At 35.9% G+C, this 27550-nt stretch overlaps 1 protein-coding gene across 1 annotated transcript in view; it reads left to right on the top strand.

The window, feature by feature from the left end:
- MALRD1 (MAM and LDL receptor class A domain containing 1) overlaps positions 1-27550 on the top strand; it is a gene marked incomplete at its 5' end in the record, with an annotated part of 573210 nt that overhangs the window by 371516 nt on the left and 174144 nt on the right. The window contains 2 exons of the mRNA XM_081051765.1: positions 1253-1381; positions 8737-8898. Coding sequence (XP_080907891.1) covers positions 1253-1381; positions 8737-8898 — 291 coding nt within the window. The remainder of the gene's footprint in view (positions 1-1252; positions 1382-8736; positions 8899-27550) is intronic.

Below are 27550 nucleotides of genomic sequence, written 5' to 3'. Positions count from 1 at the left end.
AAATATGTGAATTCCTTCGAAAATTCTGTCAATTCACTTTTCTAAGCTCACTTTAGATGAAACCATTATACCTTCAGTTATTATAACCAGCATTTATTAAGCACAAACTATGCTGTAGGTGCCATTTAGGCCCAAGAAAATACAGCAAAATCTCCTATTGCTGATGGACTTGGAGTCTGGAGAGACAGACAGATGTGTAAATGGCTCTTATATGAGGTGCTAAGCATTTAATACAGGAACAAAAGGGGTGTTAGGTGGTATGAAACAAGAAGTATCCAACCTGGGGCTTAGATGACAGAGAGGCAAGACGGGTAGAGAGAGGAGTTGTTTCCTTGAGTTTTGAGATTGAGCAGATCACCAAGAGCACAGGAGGGAATGGTTAGTGCAGATAAAGGAAGCAGCATATGTGAATGCAAGGGAAAATGAAGTGCAAATGAAGTATTTGTGAAACCCCCAGTCACTGGGTATAGTTTACTGCAGGTAACTGAGAAGAGTTGCAGAAAATGAGAATAAAAAACTAAGCTGGTGGGCCATTTAGAGCTCTATGCTCCTAATTCAGAAGGCTGCCTGTTGGATTCACACATGGGCCAGTGGGCTCTCAAACACAAGGTTGCCAGTTCAATTCCTTGAGTCCCGCAAGGGATGGTGGGCTCCCCCGCTGCAACTAAGATTGAACAGGGCACCTTGAGCTGAGCTGCCTCCCTGATAGCTCAGTTGGTTGGAGCGCGTCCTCTGAACCACAAGGTTGCCTGTTCGACTCCCTCAAGGGATGGTGGGCTGCGGCCCCTGCAACTAGCAATGGCAACTGGACCTGGAGCTGAGCTGCACACAACTAAGACTGAAAGGACAACAACTTGACTTGGAAAAAACAAAGAAAAGTCCTGGAAGTACACACTGTTTCCCAATAAAGTCCTGTTCCCCTCCCGCAATAAAAAAAATCTTTAAAAAAAATTAGCTGGTACAAAAAACAAAAGATTTGTAATGCCTTGATTAGAAGTTTGGGTTTGTGTGATAGATAATGGTCAGCCCTTGACTGATTAAAAAGTGTTTTGAAAGTACAATCTATACAACTTGCTGAACAATGGCTGTGGGACTGAGGTGGTAAGGTGTCTAGACATCTACCTTGGACAACTATTAAAATCACTAACTTAGTGTGGAATAGTGTGGAATCTATAAAACGACGAAAAGGAATATTCAAATTTAATGAAAATGTTACAAGATAACACTTTTCTTTTGCTTTTTTTTTCTCCAGTGGGAGAGACTTTTGAGATTTGTCCAGAAAATACTGATTTTTTGTGCCACAACAAGAAATGTATTGCATCGCACCTCGTCTGTGACTATAAACCAGACTGCTCTGATAGGTCTGATGAAGCTCACTGTAGTAAGTATATTTGTCTGTTCTAATGCTTCCAGTTCAGCACAAGATTTTCACTTTATTAGTAGAGAAACACTGGCACTGATTACTGAGAAGCAATGTTGTTTTCATGTACTAGAGTAGATTTAGAATAGCCAAAACATTTTTTCCAGCTTCTCTATGCAAATATCCAGATGGCAGCCTCTCATCCTTTTTACATCCCCATACTAAAAACTGCAACATATCTATAGCAAATCATGTTACAAAAATTTTCCATCACGTCATTGTATAGAACTGTGTGTGGAGTCAGAATTAAAATTGTCAGAAACTGAACTAACAGCCTACATTTCTTTATTAGTTTTCATTAGTATTTTCAGTCCTTCCAAAAAAAAAAAGTGGTTGATTTTATAGATGAGGCTACAAATTAGCACTTTGAATAAATAATAGTTTAATGAATAATTTTATTAATTACATTGCCCTGGCAAAAGAAGACTAGAAGAGTCACATTGGATTTTGTACTCAAGCTTTCATTCAAGTGATTTTTTTAAAGTCATGTATAAACCAAGTACATAATTTAAAAATATGAGCATGTGTCTAAACCAAATATGTGTGTGTGTGTATGTGTGTGTGTGTGTGTGTGTGTGTGTGTGTGTGTGTATATATATATATATATATATATATATATATATATATATATATATACATTTTATATTACTTCATGGTGAGCATTCATATGGAATCTTGATACCATATAGGCTACCTGTTGCAGTTAGCATTTGCCACATAACAAACTACCCCAAAAGTTAGTGACTTAAGCAAGTTTCGTTTTGCTTACAATTTTGTGGGTCAGTAATTCAGGAAAGAATCAGGTAGGCAATTTGTCTCTGACCCACATGGTACAGACCGGTATAACTGGATGAAGGGACACTTCCAAGTTGCCTTCCTCCCCTCCTTATTTGGCACATTCCTATTCTTTAGACTCTCTATCTGGCTCAACATAAAATCTCATCCTCCAGGGCAATCCACATGGCTTGGGCTTGCCATAACATGGCTGTTTCAGGACAGTCAGACATCCTGCAGGGATTGCCTTTTTAATCAAATAACTGATCCACAGCAAAGCATTCTAAGAGCCTCAAGAAAAATAGCAAGAATTCTTAAGACTTAGACTCAGAAGTTCTAGAATGTCACTCTTGGCTCTTCCTAATGGTCATGCAAATAACAAAGTCTAGCCCAGATTTAAAGAGAGACAACAAACAGATGCCAGCCCTCGATGGGAAAATGTCACACATGCACAGGGTAGAAGTCCCGCACAAGTCATGTTTAAATTTTTATTTTTAGCTCAATATCATTTTTATTCCACCAGATCTTATAGCAATGATGCTTCTGAAGTGTTCATTTTCTCTTTTTAGCATTTATTGTTTTTTTAAAAAAATTGTGGCAACATATAGATAACATGAATTTTATCATTTTAACCATTTTTAAACATACAGTTCAGTAGCATTAAGTTCACTCAAAGTGTTGTACAGCCAACACCACCATCCATCTCTAGAACATTTTTATCTTGAAAAATTGAAATCTGTGCCCATTAAACAATAACCCTTCATTCTCCCAACCCCCAGCCCTTGATAACCACCATTCTACTTTCTGTTTCTATGCATTGGACAACTCTAGGTACCTTATATAAGTACAATCACACAGTATTTGTCTTTTTGTGACTGGCTTATTTCACTTACTATAATGTCCTCAACATTCATCCCATATTATAATTTTAAATCAAAGTATAAAAGGAAGTGAAAATGATTGTCACTTTTTAAAACTATACTATGAATTCTACAGTATTATATTCTTAATTTTATAAAAATTATATATTTCCTTTATAATATAGGTATTTTCAAATGAAATTTGTAATATATTGAATAATATTTCTACTGCTATTTCTAACTTCTTTTAAGTGCACCAAAAAATGTATTTTTTGATATTGACTCTAAAAAATTTATTTCAATGGAGTTCTAAAACAGTGCTCTAAAACATTTGTGAAATCACCAGTTTCCCCTCAAGACATAACAAATAGAGCATTTAATAAGCATCAGAAAGACATTTACAAATTAGTCATATTCATAAAAGTTCTAAGGGAAAAATAATTTGATTATGATGTCATTGATGTACATAATCCAGTGGGGAAAGGACAGCTATCACATGCACACAGAAAACCTATTACAGAGAGTAAAATGATTTTCCTCTTATGTAAATATGTACATATATTGAAAATATTTATCAAAAAATTATACTTTTCCAATTTACTCCTATTCCTAGTATGGGCTAGTAACAACTTTCTAAATATCAGATATATAAAAATGAACAAGAAATTGTCTTAGGCTTCAAAAAGTCACTTATTGTGGGGAAAAAACACTATGGAGAAAAATGTATTAAAATATATTGTTTTTTTGTTTTTTAAAAACATTGTTAGTAAATGAAAAATTTCCTGGTTAATTTTAAAGTGTAACAAGTTCCATAAGGAATAGGTTATCACAGTTTATGTGAAGAGTACATATGAACAATGTGTGTGTGTGTGTGTGTACACACATCTGTATATATAATATAGAAATAAGCTTACAAACATTAGAAAGAGTTATAGGTATTTGGTTTTTCAAATGTGATGTTACCCATGTTTTTTTTGTTGTTGTTTGTTTTGTTTTGTTTTTTGTTTTGTTTTGTTTTTTGTTTTGCTTCACTTGTTTTTCCTCTCAGACAGCCTTACAAGATTTTTTTTCACAGCTGTTTGAGTTATTGATGTGAAAACACACACAAGCAGTTTTGATTTTCAGAAATTGACATCAATTACATACTTATATCTGTTAGTGTTACCCACAACTTTGATAGACAACTGCAAGAAGTAGTTGAATTTATTAAAATAAAAGTAATACATTGACAAATGAAATAGTCACTTTTCTTAAAAACACCTTGATAGACTTTGTTCACATCCAAAAGGAACACTATGCAGCACACCGAGATATACAGGTGACTTATGGGTTCTGCAAATTGACTCCATTAACATTTTATATTGATGGTCTTTTCGATACATTCTCCAGTGTAAATCATTAGGGCTGGATTCCTGAAGCCAGATAATCTATTGTGGATAATGGAATCAAATACCTTTTCAAAATGACCTTTGGTAAAATACAAGGAAAGAATTGACCTTTTGGGTCATGAAACTGAAGTCTTCATTTTTACTTTGTTGGGCAAATTATTATTTCACTTGTTGGGCAATTATTTTAATTTTCAAAGACTCACTTTCCTCATCTGTAGAGTAGATATAATAACATCAGCCCTATTGAGTGCTTTGAGAATGAAATGAAATAAAGAATATATTTTTTCAGTCTACTAGGATTAATAATGTTAGCTTCTTCCATAGCATTTATTTTTATATTCACTTGAAATGTCAGTCATAGTAAATGTCTTATATGCATGCCCTTTATACTTATCAGAAAATAAATGCAGTTAGTGCCTCTGAGTAAATTTTTACTCTAGGTTATGGGCAACAATAAAATTGTCTTTTACATCTCTACCTCCTGTTGCAAAATGTATGATTTATAATACATGAGACTAAATTAAAAAGAAAACAAGTCAAAAATGTGGTCTCGTTTTTCACAGAAGGAAATGACCACCTAAAATATGTATTGAGTGTGCCTTGTGTTCTAGGCTAGAGATGTACAGCATGTGGGTGGACGCTTTCTCTCCTGCCTCTTACAGAGACAAGCATCCTTTTTCACTTATGCCACTCTTTCCCACTGTACTAGATTCTTCAAAATTATTCTCAGTGTAGCACCTCAAGAAGCCATTTCACAATGAGGAAAAATTATGTAATATTCCTGTGTTGATGCATTATGGTATGGGAAAATAAGGTAGATATGTGGATGTGAGGAATTACAAATAATTAATTATGGAGCCATCTCTTTAAAAAATATATTAGTTGATTAACATTTACACTGACCATACAACCATATGGCTGAATATCATACTATTGAGAAAATGCCAGTTGTTTAAAAGAGTGTTAGTAATGTTTTGAATCCTTCAAGGGATCATGATAAAGATCACAATTTCAAAAATATTTTTTCTAAAGCAAAAGTCATTTTGAAAATACTGATATATATTCATCATTAAGAAATATTAGTCTTCATATCATCCATCATTCAGTAATTATGTATGGAACCACACATGGTATATATAATGCAGGTCACTAATAATGCCTGACCACATGGAAATGTTTACAGTAATTCAGTGGTAAACAATAATTAAGAAGACAATGCAAAATAAAGAAATAATGGATTTCCAAATTAATGGTAACAACCATAAGTGCTGTTTCGTGCCATAAAACACACACACACTCACACACACACACACGCTGTGAGAACTGGCATAATCTGGAAAGGGAGAGATAGTACATAAATCGGACATTCAAGGATGAGTATGATTTGCTAGATGGAATGGAGAAGAGAAGATATATATAATCATTAAAATACTTGTAGCAGAAATTCCAACTTTTACCAGTTTAGACAGCATGGTAGTCCCTGCTAACTGCCTTTTTATTCTTTAAAAACAGAACTCCAATTTTATTTGGGGCAGAATTGTGACCAGCTACAAATACCAGTATTTCCAAACTTCTTTGGGCCACCAGAGGCCAATGAGATATCCACAGAAATTTGGGGAAGCTATCTTTTTCAGAAAGAAAAAGCACCAGAATATTACCAAAATAAAAACAAAACTCTTTTCTTTTTGCATTTCTTTCAATGTCTTGAATATTTGTGACACTGGGAAGTACAGCAGTCATCTTGCAGCTATGAATAAGCATGAAGACGATAAGATGACAGAAAGGAGGCATGGAAAATGGGTGCTCCACAACTGTACAGTTGAACCACAATGCCAGCCTTAAACTGACAACTTCCTGACTTGAGATAAATTAATTCTGTCTTTTTAAGCTAAGCTACTGTTATTTGGATTTTTATTTTCTTGGAATCAAATGCATTTTTAATGGATATGGACAATAAGAAAAATATATTCTCTCAAATCATATAAACCCAAAAGCAAGGGAACTCTAGAGTTGGTTAATTTAGTAACCTTTATCATCAAAAGTATAGAACTGTGTGGACCCCTCCCTTCTGTATGCTCTACAATCTTCAGATAACTGACTTTTTTATATACTCAGCTCCTCCCCAAGTTCTCAAAGGGAGAATCTACAAATATTGGTTATTGATTGGATATGGAAATGAAAAATATAGAATCAAAGGTAACTCCAAAGTTTGAATCTTTAAAAGAGAGAGAAGTTTCAGGCTACGAAATTAATCAATAATTTCAAAGAGATGAACCCATTGGAAGGGGTGAATAATCAATAATTTCAAAGAGATGAACCCATTGGGAGGGGTGAATTATGAGTTTGTTTTAGGTCTGTTGGTTTCCAGGTTACAATTGTATGTTAAAGTGGAATGTTCAACAAGCATTTGAAGATAAACACTTGCATTTCATCATGGTGCAGATTTGTGGGCCATCTACATAAAAATGTGAAAGGCTGTGGGACAGAATGAGTGAAGATATAGAGTGAGAAATTTAAGCAAATAAATATATGATTTTTTTAATCGAGAGGGTCACCATGACTATGTCTGCAAATTATAGGAAAGGAATTAGTAGAAAATGTGAGATTGAAGGACATGGAAAAGTTGTATAACTTTGAAACAAATGAGGGTGTGGAATGCTAATAGCAGTTATTGATAAGAAGTTGAGCCCAAGCTGAAATTAGCCTTTGGAAAGAGAAAAGGAAAAGTGACATAATTTGAGGTACAAAGAAAGAAATATAAGAGAATTTATCCGGATTGTGTAGATATCCTTAGAGCTAAAGATAAAGCCATATGCTAAATAAACAAGGAGGGATATGAGTGATCACAGAGAATGGAAAAGGATGTAGAATAATTATTGTAGGTCCTATGTGTCAGGGAGTCAGTTATGTAGAAATACATAGTGCAGAACCTGTATGTGACATTGTTCTAAAAACATATTATGGTTATTTTGTATATATGTTGGAAGACTCTGCATGTTTGCAGTTGTGTTAGCTAAACACATGAAGAACTCAATTTCTCACTTTTATCCATATTGTTTGCATAATAGAAACCTATCTAAATCATGTAATGTGGTGTGACAAGCGTAAGATAGGATATACAGAGCCCACACATATGCACACAAAAATCAATGGATTATAAGTCATGTGGAATGAATGAAAGAAATGTACATAATTAAAAATGATTTTATTCTGGGAGATAAGGTACAATCATGCCTGAAAAGTGAAATGTTGATATTTTATGAAAATACTCTCAGGGATCCAGAAAGTTTTCTATAAAAATACTAAAGCTTTATTTGCTGTATGTTTGGCATCCATTTTCACAGCAAATTTTTCTTCTGATGAAGTTTCTATATGCTAATGTGTTTTATGTTAAGAAAAAGTTATGCACGAGAAACCACCTAGAGAAGAAATGGTAAAAATAATGCAAACTTCAACTTTCTAAAAAGAAAAGTCAACGACAATCTCTGTTGATTCACACTGATTCAGTCACCCAATAATTCTGTACAATACAGTCAGTTTTTACAGTGAATGCTCAAAAATAATAACTGCTGTGCAAAAAAAAAAAAAAAAAAATTAAAGAAAAATGAAAGCAGATATCCGGGAGTTATGATAGCACTTTTCACTGATAACTAGGTAGGAGATTCAGTTATTATCCTGTAATTTTTTTTATTGTGAATAACTTAATTTTAATGAGTTATCAATGGCCGCTTTTGGAAGAGAATTCCTTTCATTGTTTGGTGACTAGCTCTGAAAGGTTGTAAGTGGGTGACTGGTATGGTAAGCTGAAAGCGTTTGTGTCCTATACAGTTTACTATCTCTCGAGGGCACCTTTCCTTTAGTAAATGATTTTGCCTCTGTAATGGTCCATGCTGTTCAAACAGCAGAGTAAGCAAAGGGACTGAATTAAATATCCAGGCAACTGCAGCTGTTGATTTATTTGACTTGAATTATCTGTATTACCCTAATGTTATGTTCATTGTTTATGTGTAGACGCAGTTTTATCTATCATTTATGAATATTATTAGTAAATCAATATAACCCTTAATGGATAAATGATAGTATTCATGCACTGCTTCTAGACCCTGTGATTAAAAAAAAAAAAAAAAGAAAGAAAGAAAGCTACATTGTTCAACTGATGTTATCAATGAGTATAAATGTTCTGGTTCTATAAATTTATAAAGAACTAGAATATACACATACTAATTTTAAATCATCACAAATGTAGTGTGATATGCATTTCCAGAGCATTCCATTAATATTTTTGTTTCCTTAGGCCAGTATACAAGCACAATGGGAAGCTGCAATTTTGAAACATCTTCAGGAAACTGGACCACAGCCTGCGGTCTTGCTCAAGACTCTGAAGATGACTTGGATTGGGCCATTGGCAACAGAATTCCTGTGGAAGCATGGCGTGCAGACTCCGATCACACACCAGGTAAATCTAGTGAAGGTACACGGGCCAAGTTATCCACTCCTGGAAACCTGCGTTAACTATCTGAGTGAGTGTCAGAGTATATCGTTATGTCTGTGGGGAGTAGAGCTCAATATGTTATGAAAAGAAAGTTAGTCCCTTCTATTTAACCCCTGAATCATTGAATAGACCCAAAACTGACATTGCAACAAGGAAATCCATGACTCATGTTTTAGGAGACTCACAGACTTTATTACCTCTAACCTAAATGTGTCCTTAAAGCCCCCAATTGGGTCAGGGACAAATAGGAGGCATTCAGATTAATGCAGGCAATAGACAAAGGTATAAAATTAACAATGATAAGAGTTCTCATGAAGAGTTCTCTCTCTCAGTAGCTGGCCACCAGTTTTATTCTAGTTCCTTGGAAGTGCAGATGTGGACATGTGAAAGGTAGGTGGTGATGGAAGGAATGAGCAGCTATCCACAAAGTCTTGGTGAGTCTTGCTTCCTGCACTGTGATTTGAGATGAATGCAATCATTAATGGTTTTACAGTTAAGGAAGTCAGAGTATAAGTAGGCTCATAATCATATTTACTTTGACCCTGAAGTCTTGCCTATTCAGCACTTACCTTACAAATAAACTTTTCCGAAGGATAAAAAATAACTCTTTTTAGAGATAACTTTTCCTGGGGTTCAAATTTTTCTAACTATTCTTAGTAATAAAAAATAACCTGAGATATTTTTGATGGTTAAATATATGTGTGAACTTCGAAGGGGGTTTTGGATGAGGTAAACATTTATACGAGTGAACTTTGAGCAGATTGCTCTCCATAATGTGGGTGGGCCTCGTGCAAGCAGTTGATGGCCTGAATAGACCAAATAGACTGGCTGCCTAAGGAAGAGGTAATTGTCAAACAGATGGCCTTGACTTTATCTGCACCATTGATTCTTCTGGTTCTCCAACCTGCTGGCCCACACTACAGGTTTGGGGTTTGCCAGGCTCCATAATCACATGAGTCAATTATGTGTAATAAATATCTTTCCATATTTATATACATCCTATTAGTTCTGCATTTCTGGAGAATCCTAACTGAAAATGTTATTCAAAACAATGGGAGCCTAGGCACAATGAAAAAGAGCAATATTATATGGAATTAAAATAACTTTCTATAGGAAAAGTATATGAGATTGATGCTACCATTTTATTAAGAACACTAATGAAAAGAGAAATTTTATATATATATGTGTATATATATATATATATATGAATAAATATATCAGGCAAATTGAAAATGTCATGATGTTCAATTACAGCATGGGTGTTCACTCTTATTTTGAAGTTTTTCCCTAATTCATCTTCAAACTGAATATTCTTTTTGACCTGCCAAGTTGTATCTCCTCTTCCTTTGACCAAGTTTTTTTTTTTCTTAAAATGCTTCAAGTTATTATACACCAGGTTATAGGTTAATAGAACAGGATAGAAAATCAAGACACTGAGATCAGTAATTAGGAGGATTTAATGTATAACAAAGGTTAATTCAGTGGGGGAAAAGATGTATTCTTTAATATTGTGCTTGTATATTTAGTTATCCACCTGCAAAGAAATTAAATTAAACCCATTTTTCTTCTGTATATTTCATATACAGAAATGTATTCCAGATAGATTAAGGGCTTAATTGTAACCAATAATTATAAAATTTTTGCAAGAAAACAGAGGGTAAACTATATATAATTTATAGGCAGAATTTAACTTCCAAAAGTCTAGAAGCTACAGAAGAAATGATGTACATATTTGATTATGTAAAATTGTAACTGTGGTCTAAAAATTCCATTAAAAAAATCAACAGGCAAATAATAGTTTAGGAAGAAAAGGTATTTTTACAGATTATAGATGATAGATAGATAGATAGATAGATAGATAGATAGATAGACAGACAGACAGATAGATAACTCTTACAAACTTACTAGAAATGACAATTTTAACAACCAGAAAAAATTTACAAAACCAATTCACAGATGATCAAATTCAAATAATCAACAAATATATTCAATGAAACTCCAGTTCACAAGTCATCAGAAAAATTCAAATTAAAATAATAAAAAGATGGAAAAGATTTTCAAAAACCACCTATAGATGGCCGAGAGTCGGAGGTGGGGGAGCAAGAGAAGGATACTCACATGGTTATGGGAAATTTTCCATTTTGGAAAGCATTCTGGATATAGAGAAATTAAAAAAAAAAACATATACATATATATGTATAGGATATTTACTTCAGCATTATATAGTTTTTAAAAATGGGAAATAAAATGAATGACCATTATTCATACAATCATTTTTCCTTTGTTGCTTTATTGGTTTATTGAATGCCAGGCACTTTTTGAGGTCCTGGGAATGCATTAGTGAATAATACAGACAAAAATCACTGCCACACTGGAGTTCACATCCTACAAGGAGGGAAAAGATAATGAACAAACATAGTATGTAAATAAATTATATGGACTGTTGGAAGCTGCGGGGAAAGAAAGAATGGAGTAACTAGGATTGGGGTGGCCAAAGGATCTGTGTGTGCTTTGGAGTTGCAGAAAGATTACAATTTAAATAGGTTGATCAAAATAGGCTTCATAGAGAAAATATAATTCAGTAAAAGGCTTGAAAGAGGTGAGAGAGTGAGCCATGTGGATACCTAAGGCAAGAGTACTCCAGCCAGAGTGATAGCCAGTGCCAAATTCCCTGAGATCAGAGTATGCCTGATGGGTGTCTCAACCTGGACACTAGTTAGGTTTTGGATAATCATTTTAATTGTTGTAGAGCTGTCCTCTGCACTGTAGGATGTTTGGCAATATCCATGAGCTCTACCCACAAGATGCCAGTAGCACTCCTCTCCCTACTTGACAACTCAAATATCTTTAAAAATTTCCAATTATTCCCTGGGAGCCAAAATCAACCCCCACCCTCTCCATCCCTAGGTGTACAGCCTGGAGGCCAATGTAATTTTTAAAAAAATCCATAGCATGCAATATCACGCAGCAACTAAAAAGAGAGTTTGGTGCTTTACAGTTTATGTGTAGCAATTTCCAAAGGATACTGTGAAATCAGTAAAGCAATATGCAAAATTGTTATGTAGTATGATCCAAATTTTCTAAAGCAAAGAATGACTTTTTATTTATGCCTATGAATAAGTATGTATGCAGACATTTCTATGGATAACTATTTGAGCATGGAGAAAAGTATGATAAGGGATACATACTTACTTATTAACATGGATTACTACTTGGATAGGTAATAGGGTTGCAGTAAAGGAGAGTGGGAATAAATCCAAAAAGAAAAAGAAAATAAGTAAAAACAGGAATTGCACTTCAAAAGAAAATTCAACATTTATGAGTATGATGATAGAATGTTTAATGTTTGTAGAATTGTGGTGGATATTTTTAAGTTTTACCACTTAAAAAAACCTGACCTATTGCTTTTCAGTCGTTAATATTTATTTTTTCTTCAATACTTCTTTTCCTCAATTTTACATTTCTAAGGATTACATTTTTCTCTAAAAATTTAAAGATATAAATAAGCAAAAAAAAAGAAAATGTTCTCTAGTAATCCTGATAGTAAAACTTTTATAAGCTTTGTGTTTAGTGAAGTATACTGTGAATAAGTTTATATGTTATAGAATATTTTTAGCAATATAGTTTTAGTTATAACATAGACTTCTACATTTGGATATGTCAAAATTATCTAATATTAAACTCAAATTATTTTCTAACACTTTCACTATAATAGATATCAATAATGAATATACATTTTTCATCCTAAGGATAAATACATGTTTCTTTACTTTGAGAAGTTATGAGAAATAAGCTAATTTTTACTTTTGCTACTAAAATCCAGACAATAACTTGTAGATACAAATGCCTTATGATTTCTTTGTTTTTATTTATTTATTTTTAATTACATTAAGTATTCTATTAGTTTCAGGTGTACAACATAGTGATTAGACATTTATATACCTTATGAAGTGATCACCCAGATAAGTCTAGTATCCCCTGACCCCATACATAGCTATTACAATATTATCGACTATATTCCCTATGCTGTACTTTACATCCTTGTGACTCTTTTGTCACTGCCAATTTGTACTACTTTATCCCTTCACCTTTTTCACCCAGATCCCTAGACCCTCTCCCATCTGGCAACTATGAGTTTGTTCTCTCTGCCTATGAGTTTGTTTTTGTTTTGTTTGGTCATTTATTTGTGAGTTCTTAAATAACATTTGCAGTAATTTTTTTTCTTAAGACAGAATTTGAAAACTACAGAGCAGGTCTACTGGTATAATGTTACTAATGGTACAAAATTATTGCAGGCTCAATTTAGGAAAAGATGAAAATATAATCAAAGGACACGAGAAGATCCCATGCATTTTTCAAAAAGCCAAACATAAGTGTTCAGTTGATAGCTTTTTTTAACATTCAATCTTATTTTATATTAATTTTAGGTGTACAGCACAGTGGTGAAACATATATATAATTTAAGAAGTGATCTCCCTAACTAGTACCCACTTGGCACTGTAGTTATTACCATATTATCGACTATATTCCCTATGCTTTACTTTACTTCCCATGACTATTTTGTAATTACCAATTTGTGTGTTTTAGTTCTTCACCTGTTTTACCCTGCCACCCAACCCCCTCCCATCTATCACCCCAACAAATCTAGTAGCCATCTGACACTATACATAGTTGTTTTTACAATATTATTGACTATTTTTGTTGTGCTTACCCTACATCCCCTGACTACTGTGTAACAACCAATTTGTACTTCTTGATACCTTCCCCTTCTTTCACCCACCCTCAAAACTGCTTCGACCTGGCAATTATAAAAATGTATGTATGAGTTTGTTTTTGTTTTGTTTGTTAATTTTGTTCTTAAACTCCACATATAAGTGAAATCATGTTGTATCTGACTTTTACTATCTGACATGCTCCACTCAGCACAATGCCCTCCAGGTCCATCCATGCCGCCATAGATGGCAAGAACCCATTCCCTTCCCTGGCGGAGCAATATTCCACTGTATATATGTACCACCTCTTCTTTATCCATTCTTCCATGACAGATACTTAAGCTGCCTCCACATCTTGGCCATTGTAAACAGTGCTGCAATGAACATATGGATGCACATTCTTCCCCTTGAAGAAATGTTTTAGGTTTCTTCAGATAAATACCCTAACGTGGGATTACTGGGTCTTTCATTGTCTCTTCTTATAGCCTTTGTTTTAAAGTCTTTTTTTTATCCGGTATAAATATTGCTAGTCCAGTTTTTTTGTTTGTTTGTTTGTTTAATTTCCATTTTAATGAACTATCTTATCCCATTCCTTTATTTTCTGTCTGTGTGTGCCTTTCAATCTGAGTGAGTGTCTTGTAGGCAGCATATGTAAGGGTTTTGTTTTCTTATCCATTCAGCTCTCCTATGTCTTTTGATTGGAGCGTTTAATCTATTTACATTAAAAGTAATTGTTGATAGATATGTAGCTACTGCCATTTTATTATTCATAATTTTGATCCTTTTTTTTTCCCATTTTAAAGAAGTCCCTCTAAGATTCCTTGCAATACTGGTTTGGTGGTGATGAACTCCTTTAGCTTTTTCTTGTCTGGGAAACTCTTTATCTGTCCGTCAATTTGAAATGATAGCCTAGGTGGGTAGCATAGTCTTGATTGTAGGTCCTTGGTTTTCATCACAGTGAATATTTCCTGCCAATCCCTTCTGGTCTTCAGAGTTTCTGTTGAGAAATCACCTGATAGTCTTATGGGAGCTCCCTTATAAGTTACTAGTTGCCTTTCTCTTGCTGCCTTTAGGATCCTCTCTTTGTCTTTAACATTTGCCATTTTAATTATGTTGTCTTGCTGTGGGTTTATTTGGGTTCATCTTTTTGGGGACTTTCTACACTTTCTGGACTTGTATGTCTATTTCCTTTGCCAGGTTAGGAAATTTTTCAGTCATTATTTCTTTAAATAGGTTCTCAATCACTTGCTTTCTCCCTTCTCCTTCTGGTACCCTACGATGCTAATGCTGTTACACTTGATGATGTCCCATAGGCCTCTTAAACTATCCTTGTTTTTTTTTTTTTTTGGTGGGGGGATTCTTTTTTTGTTGTTTTTGCTGTTCCAATTTGGTGTTTCCTGCTACATTGTCTTCCAAATCATTGATTCAGTCCTCTACTTCATCTAGTCTGCTGGTGATTCCTTCTGGTGCATTCTTCATTTCAGTGATTGTATCTTTATTTCTGACTGGTTCATTTTTATGGCTTCTATGTCCTTTTTTTATGCTTGCAATTTCTGTTGAAGTTCTTACTAAGTTCCTTGAGCATTCTTATAACAATTGATTTGAAGTCTGTCTCTGGTAAGTTGCTTGCCTCCATTTTATTTAGTTCTTTTTCTGAAAGTTTCCCCTGTTCTTTCATTTGGGAGGCATTTCTTTGTTTCCTCATTTTGGCTGCCTCTCTGTGCTTTTTTCTATGTATTAGGTAGATCTGCTATGTCTTTCAGTCTTGGCCAGCTAGCCTTGTGTAGTAGGTGCCCAGTAGGGCCCAGTAGCAGACTCTCCCTGGTCACCTGAGCCAGGTGCTCCAGGAATGTATCTTGTGTGGGTTGTGTGTGCCCTCTTGTTATAGTTGAGCCTTAATTGCTATTGGTATGTCATTGGGTGGGATTGACCCTCAGACTGACTTACTGTGAAATTTGCCCATATTCACAGCTTATGGGCTCCTGTGCAGAGAGCTTTCCCCTTGGAGCAGGATTTGCCCCAACAGGCTCTGGTGCTTGTTGAGACTGCCCTTTTTGCGTGCTGCTTGTGGGGCTAATTGGGTGGTGCTCTGCTGTGGTCTGAAGCAAAACTCCAAGTATGTTGGTTCTTGGGCCTCTTGGGAGGGGCTCTGGTGCAGACCCACATCGCTCATTGCCTGTGACTAGCTGGGGAGTACATGGTAGGAGCTACAAAGTGATCCATGGTTCGTCGCTGCCTGTGTAGTACCTGGAGGCATGTGGGAGAGGACATGCTGCAACCTGAGGATGTCTGCCACCAGTACCAGGCCTGGGGTAGCTCCACAAAAAAGCCAGGATACCCTGAGGCCTGCTGCCTCCTGCCAGCTCCCTTAAGGTTCAGCCACTGATAAAGCCTCCTGCAGTATGCGAGTTGGGTGAGGCAGGGTCTCAGGAAGTCATAAGAGTGGGAAGAAGTTTGATCACTAGGTTAATGTAGACTCTGGTTTGTTGCCACTGCTGAGCCTGAAGCAACTGAACAAAAGTCTCAGAGCACACCAAAGCCAGTTGACACCGGGCTGAGGCCCATGGACTCTGATAGTTTTGCAAGAAAGAGTGCAATGTGGGAGGGACTGGCTGCTCATGGAGAAAGTGCCTCTGGCAGTGCATGAGTTGGGTGGGGCGGGAGGAAAGGGCAGGCTGAGTTAGCAGGGTGGAGCTTCAGAGCTCACCAGACCAATCAGATTCTCACTTGGCCTGTGAGGTGTGGGCTCAACACAGGAAAGATGGCATCTGCCTGCTGGTTGCACAAGAGGAGGACTCCTCATGGGCAAAATACCAACTGTCTACCAGTTCTCCCCCTGCAGCCACACACCTCAGTTGCCCTAGATATGTCTCCGAGGCTCCCCAAGTCATTGTCCCTCATTGGAGCCCAAGGTGAGTGTTTGAGAGTGAATGAGTCTGTATACAGGCTGTTTAAGAGGATGTCTGGGTTTCCCATAGCATTCCGTTCCACCCTAACATACGGAATCCCCACTGTTTTTCACAGCCAGATGTTGTGAGGCTCCGCTTTCTGGCACCAGTACTCCATGCTGTGGAGCCTGATGTGGGGTCCCTTGCTCCTCTGGGGAGAACCTCCACAGCTGAGATATCTCTTCTGATTCTCAACCACCACAGGGAGGTTTGGGGCCCATTCTGTGTCTCTACCCCTCCTACCAGTCTCGATATGGCTTCTTCTTTATATTTTCAGTCATAGGACTTCTGTTTGGCTGGACTTCAGATGGTTCTCCAGGTTTATTGTTCTATAATTTAGTTGTAATTTTAATGTGTTCTTGGAAGGACTCAGACACAATGTTTATTTACTCCTCCATCTTGGATCTATCCCTCAATTAATAGCTTTTAATGGAACAATTAAGGACTATTAATGTCAGTGTTTATTTTCTTTTTTGAACTTTTATAGCTTGTGTGAGCTCATTAAAAACCACATGAAATGTTTTGAATCTGATTATTTATCCAATAATGTACATAAGTAATGTCCACAGATAAAGAAAAGTAATCATTCTGACAGAATATTATCCTCCCTGTTAATCACTACTTTAGACAGTATATTTTTACAGTGTATTCTCTTCAAAGCAGCTTGATTGTATCATGCTTTATACAGCAATACAGCTCACTGAACTTATTTAGGCATCTCTGAGACAATAGGCTACTAAATAAATTGTAAGGACATTAATTAATTTTTACCCTCTGGGAAAAACAAAATTCTTTCTGAGAAGGCCAACAGATTCAAAGAGGCCTGCGGTCTATTTCTAAGCAACAAAGGTTTGCTGTTAATTAAAGCTGTGTTTATGGATCTTTTCACTTATTGTTACCAAGATGAAGAATTAGATACATAAGGAGGACATTTTCATTGCCCATCACAGGCCTATTTATGAGTCTTGCTGGAGCCATTGCCAAAGTTGTGGAGAGAAACTAGAATCATTAATCCACTCTCTAGTCTGCACATGAATAGTATTTAAACTTAGTATATAGGGGATTTAATGGCAAGAGTGACATTTGTGTGACATGAATTAACAAAGGCATAGTAAAGAAGGCTGCTGTCTCTGTTTTCCCTTGCTTCATAACTTTCTTTTCTTTGTAATGATATAATTGGCCACTTCCACAATTAGACTATAAAGTCTAGTAGGGCAAGAGTCACATCTTTTGCTATTTTTACCTTCACTTCAGCATTTAAAATTGAATAGCACTTGAGAAATACTTATATAGGGCTCATGTTACTTGGATCTGTCTCTCCTTCTGTATTTATTAAGAGCAAAGTATATTGATTAACACAACTTTATTAATGAATGCCTATTAAATACCACACACAACGTGATGGGAACTGAGAATATGAATTAATTAGATGTTTGTAAAGGAACTGGAATGTAATATACTGCCTGATATAACTCACATGCTTAACTATTGTGCAATTCTGTATTCATACCACAAGGTCAAAAAATACCCCCAAACGATCTTAATGATGCTAATGCTCTAATGTGTATAATAGCAATTTAAAGCATGGAGTGTTCAATGAATATAAGTTACTTGATAGTTGGTGGACAAAGCACTGCAAGCTAGGCAGATGATTACTTCCTGTGGCCAGACAGGACAGATATTATTTCTACATTACAGATGAGGAACAAGAGAAGCTAAGTGACTTCTGTAAACCTGAATTCCTAGTATATGGAACCCAATCCAAGCCCTTCTCCAGGTCATCACTATAGCATGTGTTGTCCTTAGTTACACTTCTGCATGAATCTCCATATTAAGGGCCACTTCACCTCTGTTTCATTCCAGGCTTTTATCACCATCTCAACCTGGTCTCTGATATTTAGTAGAGGGAGATTCCCATATTTATTTTGGCGGAAGGGTTAGGGCTTGTTCAGTGATAGGGAGTTAGATATAAAAAATTCAAATGATATTGATACATATCAAATAATATGATTTGTAAATCTTTCTTTTATTCTATCTAATCCTTAAATATACTTCAGAATTTATTCGGTTTAGAATAAATTTCTGTTTAAAATAATATGTTTCTTGATTCTTAAAGGGGTCTAATTACTAATGTATTACTACTGCTGCTATACTAGTAATAATAATCATAATAAAATTAACATCTGAGAAGAATGCTAAAGGAAAACATCTGTGGTTTGTGTGATGCTTCAGCCACTACTTTAAAAAAACATGTAACTAAATGAAGTTTCCACAGGTGTCACAGAAAATGATACACATTGGCAAGGTGAAAAAAACAAACATGTTTTGATTTATTTATTATTACTTCATTATTTATTTTTTTCATTATTTTATTTATTTATTTCATTTATTATTTTTTTCATTATTTATTTATTTATTATTATTTCGTTATTATTTATTTTATTATTATTTCATTCATTCATTTAGCAAATATTTGTTGAGCCGATTCATTGCTAACCACTGTTCTAGGTACATATACATGTTGAACAAATCAGAGAAAAATCTCTGAGATCATGTGGCTGACATTGTAGCAGAAGGAGATAGAAAATCAATATCCAGCATTATAAATAAAAATTGTATAATTTATTGGAAATTGATAAGTGGAATAGGAAAAAGAGGAAAAGGGGAGTAGTAAACAAAGGATCCGTCAACAATCAAACAAGTGGGGAGTGGCTTAGGACTTACAGAGTGGTGGTGGGGGCGGGGTTTAAGTTAAAGAAATTTTCATGTGTAGCCATTAGAATGAGGTTACCTGCATTATTGTTTCCAGTTTTATAAATGGATGTTGAATACTCGCTCTTATTTTCCATTTTCAAAACTAAACAAAAGCACAATTTTTTTCCCCGCAAACAAAATAAAGAGAAATCTCAAGGGATTTAGAAGAAGAGCACTAACATCTGTTAAATGTTTCCTAGGAGTCAGAAATTGTAGAAAAAAATTTGCATGTATTATCTCATTGAATTTTTTGGAAAGGATTGTGATGTAAAAGATACCAAATTCTTCTAAGGTTAAAAGCCTTGACCAAATCACAGGGGCGACTGGCCAGGGGAATGGGAATACCAAATTCTGACTTAAAAGACTTTCTTCTGTAGCCTACACTTTCCAAAATGATAGTCACCAGCCACGTGGAAATACTGAGCCCTTGAAACGTGGCTGGTCCAAATTGAGAAGTGCTGTAAGTATAAAATACATACTGAATTTTGAATATGCAGTAAAAAAAAGAAAAGAAAAAAGAAACCCAGAATGTAAAAGTTATTAATTATTTAGACATTGATTCTATGCTGAAATTATAGCATGATAAATACATTAAGGTAAAAAAATATATAGTACTAAAATTAACCTGTTTCTTTTTACCTTTTTTAAACTACATATGTGGCTCACAGTATGTTTCTATTAGACAGCCCTATTCTATATCGTATTACACTGCCGATGTAAAAAAGGCTTTCTCGTCTATTAAGTGAATAAAACACTGAAATTGACTAAAAATATATTGAAAAGTACCCGTCTCTGGATATCTTTGAGAATGGGCAGTCTCTTACTTATGAATTCATACACTTGCTTCTAGCAACTGCAAAAATGATCTATTTAATTTCAATGCACTTTAAGTGAAAAGTACTTTAAAAAAAATATATATATGAGAGACGAAAAAAAATGGCGGCGTGAGGTGAGCCTCTGTAACGCTCCCCTGGAATTTACAACGAATCGGACAACAATAACTCCACAAAGGACTCCTTGCACAGCAGACAGGCAAGACTAAGAGGCCGACTACTGAATTCACCTCCAGGTGGGTGAATCGCGAGCGGGGGAGGAGGGAGAGGAGAAGTGCGGAGACGGAGCCGCGCGGGCGCAGGACACAGACCTAGCTCAGTGCTCGGAGCCCGCTGCTACCGGAACTACCGCCTTTGCGGGAGAGGGAAGGACTCGGACTGCTAGGGCTCCGCTTACGGCCCACAGGGCTGAGGGGGCAGCATACAAAACCGCTGAACCCAACGCTCGCTCACGGCAGACCTCGGAGCAAAGACTGAGGGAAGAGGGCTGAAATCGGTGGTTTAAGCCCTCACTGCCGAGTGGAGAACGGAAGCCTTAGGCACGGAGACTAGCTGCCCCCTCCCTACCCTCCCAGAGCTCGCCCCGCCCCCACCTGCCCGGTGCTAGAAGCGATAAAGTAGCAGTGTCGGATCAAAGGACAGAATATTTGCTGCTCTGAGAACTGTGGACCGCAGACACAGATTCGCAGCTCAACTAGTTCCGGCAAAGGGGAGGGAGCTGTGGAAGCAGGACTGGCTGTGGTGGTGGTCGCCGCCATTGCTCTGGGCCACCTCTCACAACTCACCCCGCCCCTGGCCCCACCTATCTGGGCGGATCCCTGCAGGAGTAAACAGAACTGCTGAAACAAACGGGCTCTGAATCTGGTGCAGAAAGAGCTTTGGAACTCCAAAAGCTCTTCGCATACCTATCAACCTGTTGCAGAAGACACTCCTGCAGATGTCTAGGAAGAGAAATAGTAAATCAGTGATTGCCATGAATAACCAAGGCAACAAGATAGCTCAGAAAGAAAGTGAAAAGTCTCCAGAAAAGGAACTTAGAGATATGGACCTTTGTGATTTAAATGACAGAGAATTCAAGATCGCAATTCTGAAAAAACTGAATGAGATGCAAGAAAACACAGAAAGGCAGTTTAATGAACTCAGAAACACAATCAAAGAACACCATGAGCATTTTACAAAAGAGATTGAAATCTTGAAAAAGAACCAAATAGAATTTCTGGAGATTAAGAACTCAATAGAAGAAATTAACAATAAAATATCCAGCTTAGGTAGTAGAGTTGACCAGATGGAGGAAAGAATCAGTGACATCGAAGATAGGAACCTGGAATTTACACAGAGGGAAGAAGAAAGAGACTTGAGACTTAAAAGAAATGAAAGAACTCTACAAGAACTTTCTGACTCCATCAGAAAGAGCAATATAAGAATAATGGGTATACCAGAAGGAGAAGAAAGAGGGAAGGGAACAGAGAATATATTCAAACAAATTGTCGATGAGAACTTCCCAAACTTGTGGACAGAACTGGATCCTCGAATCCAAGAAGCAAATAGAACACCTAATTACCTCAATCCCAACAGGCCTTCACCAAGGCACATTGTATTGAAGCTGTCTAAAATCAATGATAAAGAAAGAATCCTCAAGGCAGCCAGGGAAAAGAAGACAGTAACTTACAAAGGAAAGCCCATTAGATTATCATTAGATTTTTCAGCAGAAACTCTACAAGCTAGGAGGGAATGGAACCAAATATTCAAACTATTGAAAGAGAGAAATCATGAGCCAAGAATAATATATCCAGCAAAGATCTCCTTTAGATATGAAGGAGGAATAAAGACCTTTCCAGACATCCAGAAGCTGAGGGAATTTTCTAATACACGACCTGCACTACAAGAAATACTAAAGGAGGCTATTAGACCACCATCAACAGGGACAACTTGTGGCAACCGAAACATAAAAAGGGGGAGCGTAAAGGCCTGAACTGGAATATGGGAATAGAGAAAGTAAGCGGACTGAAGAAACTGGAATACTCTAAATATCAAACTTTCTTTTACATAAACTCAAGGGTAACCACTCAAAAAACATACAAATCTGAAATATATACTGTAATAAAAGAAGAAACAGAGGGAAACATCATAGAATACTACCACACAGAAATAACAGACAACAACAAAAAGGCAAAGAAACAATGGAGACACAGCCTTACCAGAAAACTAAAGACAGAATGACAGGAAATCCTCACATATCAATAATCACCCTGAATGTAAATGGACTGAACTCACCAATAAAGAGGCACAGAGTAGCAGATTGGATCAAAAAACTAAACCCAACCATATGCTGCCTACAAGAGACACATCTCAGCTACAAGGACAAGCATAGACTCAAAGTGAAAGGGTGGAAATTGACACTCCAAGCAAATGGTACCCAGAAAAAATCAGGTGTAGCCATAATGATTTCCGATGAAACAGACTTCAGGGTGAAAAAGATAACAAGAGACAAAGATGGACATTTTATAATGGTAAAGGGGACTATACAACAAGAAGACATAACAGTCATCAATATTTATGCCCCCAATCAGGGAGCACCGAAATATACCGAGCAACTACTAACAGAACTAAAGGGAGAAATTGACCAAAACACAATTATACTAGGGGACTTAAATACATCATTGACAGCTATGGATAGATCATCCAAACAGAAGATAAATAACGAAATCGCAGCCCTAAATGACACATTAGAGGAATTGGACATAATTGACATATATAGAGCACTTCATCCTAAAACATCAGACTATACATTCTTTTCTAGTGTACATGGAACATTCTCAAGGATAGACCATATATTGGGACACAAAATCAGCCTCAGCAAATTTAAGAAGATTGAAATCATACCAAGCATATTCTCTGATCACAAAGCTTTGAAATTGGATATCAACTGCAAAAAGAAAGCAGAAAAAAACACAAATACATGGAGATTAAACAACATACTTTTAAAGAACGACTGGGTCAAAGAAGAAATTAGAGGAGAGCTCAAAAGATACATAGAAACAAATGACAATGAAAATACATCCTACCAAAATTTTTGGGATGCCGCGAAAGCAGTTTTAAGAGGGAAATTTATATCATTACAGGCCTATCTCAAGAAACAAGAAAAATCCCAAATAAATAACCTCATGTTACACCTTAAAAAACTAGAAAAAGAAGAACAAGTGAAACCTAAGGTCAGCAGAAGAAAGGAAATAACAAAAATCAGAGCAGAACTAAATGAAATAGAGAACAAAAAGACAATAGAAAAAATTAATGTGACAAAAAGCTGGTTCTTTGAAAAGATTAACAAAATCGACAAACCCTTGGCTAGACTCACTAAGATAAAAAGAGAGAAGACACTAATTAACAAAATCAGAAATGAAAAAGGGGAAGTTATCACGGACACCACAGAAATACAAAGGATTATCCAAGAATACTATGAAGGACTATATGCCACCAAATTTAATAACTTAGAAGAAATGGACAAGTTCTTAGAAACATATAGCCTTCCAAGGCTGAATCATGAAGAACTGGAAAATCTTAACAGGCCGATCACCAGTAAGGAAATTGAATCAGTCATCAAAAACCTTCCCAAAATGAAAAGTCCTGGACCAGATGGCTTCACCAGTGAATTCTACCAAACCTTCAAAGAGGATCTAATACCAATCCTGCTCAAACTCTTCCAAAAAATTGAAGAAGAGTCAGTACTCCCTAACTCATTTTATGAGGCCAACATTACCCTGATACCAAAACCTGGTAAGGACAACACAAAAAAAGAAAACTACAGACCTATATCTCTGATGAATACAGATGCTAAAATCCTAAACAAAATTCTAGCAAATCGAATACAACAATGCATTAAAAAGATTATTCATCACGACCAAGTGGGGTTCATCCCCGGGGCACAAGGATGGTTCAACATTCGCAAATCCATCAATGTGATACATCACATAAACAAAATAAAGGACAAAAATCATATGATTCTATCAATTGATGCAGAAAAAGCATTTGATAAGATACAACATCCATTTATGATTAAAACACTTACTAAAATTGGTATAGAAGGAAAATACCTCAACATAATAAAGGCCATATACGACAAGCTCTCAGCTAACCTCATAATTAATGGTGAAAAGCTGAAGCCCTTTGCTCTACGTTCAGGAACACGACAAGGTTGTCCCCTATCACCTCTGCTTTTCAACATAGTGTTGGAAGTCCTCGCCAGAGCTATCAGGCAAGAGAAAGAAATAAAAGGCATCCAAATTGGGAATGAAGAAGTTAAATTGTCACTCTTTGCAGATGACATGATGCTATACATAGAAAACCCTAAAGACTCCACCAAAAAGCTATTAGAAACAATCAATGAATATAGTAAAGTTGCTGGCTACAAAATCAACGTACAAAAGTCCATTGCTTTCCTATATACCAACAATGAAATCTCAGAAAAAGAGATAGAAAAAACAATTCCTTTTGCAATTGCAGCAAAAAGAATAAAATACCTAGGAATAAACTTAACCAAGGATGTGAAGGATTTATATGCTGAAAACTATAAGACATTTCTGAAAGAAATTGAAGAAGACACAAAGAAATGGAAAGACATTCCGTGCTCATGGATTGGAAGAATCAACATAGTTAAAATGGCCATATTACCCAAAGCCATATACAGATTTAATGCAATCCCCATTAAAATCCCAATGGCATTTTTTAAAGAAATAGAACAAAAAATCATCAGATTTGTTTGGAACCACAAAAGACCCCGAATAGCCAAAGCAATATTAAAAAAAAAGAACAATACTGGAGGTATCACACTCCCTGATTTTTCCTTGTACTACAGGGCTACAATAATCAAAACAGCTTGGTATTGGCGGAAAAACAGACACATAGACCAATGGAATAGAATTGAGAACCCAGAAATAAAACCACATAAATATGGACAGATAATTTTTGACAAAGAAGCTAAAAACATACAATGGAGGAAAGACAGCCTCTTCAATAAATGGTGCTGGCAGAATTGGATAGCTACGTGCAAAAGAATGAAACTGGACTGCTATCTGTCACCATGTACCAAAATTAATTCAAAATGGATCAAAGACTTAAGCATAAGACCTGACACAATAAACTGCATTGAAGAAAACATAGGTACTAAACTTATGGACCTTGGGTTCAAAGAGCATTTTATGAATTTGACTCCAAAGGCAATGGAAGTAAAAACTAAAATAAACAAATGGGATTATATGAAACTGAAAAGCTTCTGCACAGCAAAAGAAACTATTGACAAAATAATGAGGCAACCAACTGAATGGGAGAAGATTTTCGCAAACAGTTCCTCTGATAAGGGGCTAATATCCAAAATATACAAGGAACTCATGAAACTCAACAACAAAAAAACAAACAACCCAATTGAAAAATGGACAGAGGACCTGAAGAGACATTTTTCCACAGAGGATATACAAATGGCAAATAGACATATGAAAAAATGCTCAACATCGCTAATCATCAGAGAAATGCAAATGAAAACCACAATGAGATATCACCTCACCCCAGTCAGAATGGCTTTCATCAACAAAACAAATAGTAACAAGTGTTGGAGAGGCTGTGGAGAAAAAGGAACTCTCATACACTGTTGGTGGGAATGCAGACTGGTACAGCCGCTATGGAAGGCAGTGTGGAGGTTCCTCAAGAAATTACGAATAGAATTACCATATGACCCAGCAATCGCTCTCCTGGGTATCTACCCCAAAAATATAAAAGCATTTCTCTATAGAGACACGTGTACGCCAATGTTCATTGCAGCTTTGTTTACGGTGGCCAAGACATGGAAACAACCAAAATGTCCTTCGATAGATGAATGGATAAAGAAGTTGTGGTACATATACACAATGGAATACTATTCGGCGTTAAGGAAAGATGATATAGGAACATTTGTGACAACATGGATGGATCTCGAGAGAGTAATGCTAAGTGAAACAAGTCAGACAGAAAAAGCAGAGAACCCTATGATTTCACTGATATGTGGTATATAAACCAAAAAGAACAAGACAAACAAATGAGAAACAAAAACTCATAGACACAGACAATAATTTAGTGGTTACCAGAGGGTAAGGGGGTGGGGGGTGGGTGATGAGGGTAAAGGGGATCAAATATATGGTGATGGAAGGAGAACTGACTCTGGGTGGTGAACACACAATGGGATTTATAGAAGATGTAATACAGAATTGTACACCTGAAATCTATGTAAATTTACTAACAATTGTCACCCCAATAAAATTAATTTAAAAAAAAAAAATATATATATATATATACATATATATATACATACATATGTATGTATATATATATAAAGCAAAGTGGTGTAATTACAATCTAATCTGATACATCATCTTCAGAATACGTATTATATATGTATATTACATCCTAATAATTAAATATTAACATGTGGTCTTCTTATGTCCAAAAATAATACTTTTTGAATTATTGCCCAAATATGATAGTTCCTTGTTCCATCATTTTCAGAGACGAACAGATGTTATTCTTTATTTTGGCATTATCTTTTATTTATCTTTTATATGTTTTTCTAATACATAGTCGAAGTTCAAAGTTGGTAAAGTTTTTTAAATTAAAGTTTATTGGGGTGACAGTTGTTAGTAAAGTTACACAGATCTCAGGTATACAGTTTTGTAATAGTCATCTATGTGTTACATTGTGTGTTCACCATCCAGAGTCAGTTCTCTTTCCATCAAAATATATTTGATCCCCTTTGCCCTCTTCTGCCAAACCCCTCCCACCTTACCCTCTGGTAGCCACTAAACTATTGTCTGTGTCTGAGTTTTTGTTTCTTCATTTGTTTGTCTTGTTCTTTTGTTGTTTTCAGTTTTATATACCACATGTCAGTGAAATCATACTATTTCTGTGACTTATTTCATTTAACATTATAATCTCAGATCCACCCATGTTGTTGCAAATGGTACAATTTCATCTTTTCTTATAGCAGAATAGTATTCCACTGTGTATATGTACCGCAACTTCTTTCTATTCATCTATCGAAGGACATTTTGGTTGTTTCCATGTCTTGGCCACCGTAAACAAAGCTGCAATGAACATTGGAGCACACGTGTCTTTATGGATAAATGTTTTCAAATTTTTTGGGTAGATACCCAGGAGAGGGATTGCTGGGTCATATGGTAATTCTTTTTGTAATTTTTTGAGGAACCTCCACACTACCTTCCATAACGGTTGCACCAGTCTGCATTCCCACCGACAGTGTCTGAGGGTTCCTTTTTCTCCACAGCCTCTCCAACACTTGTTACTATTTGTCTTGTCGATGATAGCCATTCTGACTGGGGTGAGATGA

The sequence above is a fragment of the Rhinolophus hipposideros genome (genome assembly GCF_964194185.1).
Source record: "Rhinolophus hipposideros genome assembly, chromosome: 1".
NCBI classification, from domain to species: Eukaryota; Metazoa; Chordata; class Mammalia; order Chiroptera; family Rhinolophidae; genus Rhinolophus; species Rhinolophus hipposideros.
The sequence above is the reverse complement of the archived record's forward strand: the minus strand, read 5'-3'. Positions and strand labels throughout refer to the sequence as shown.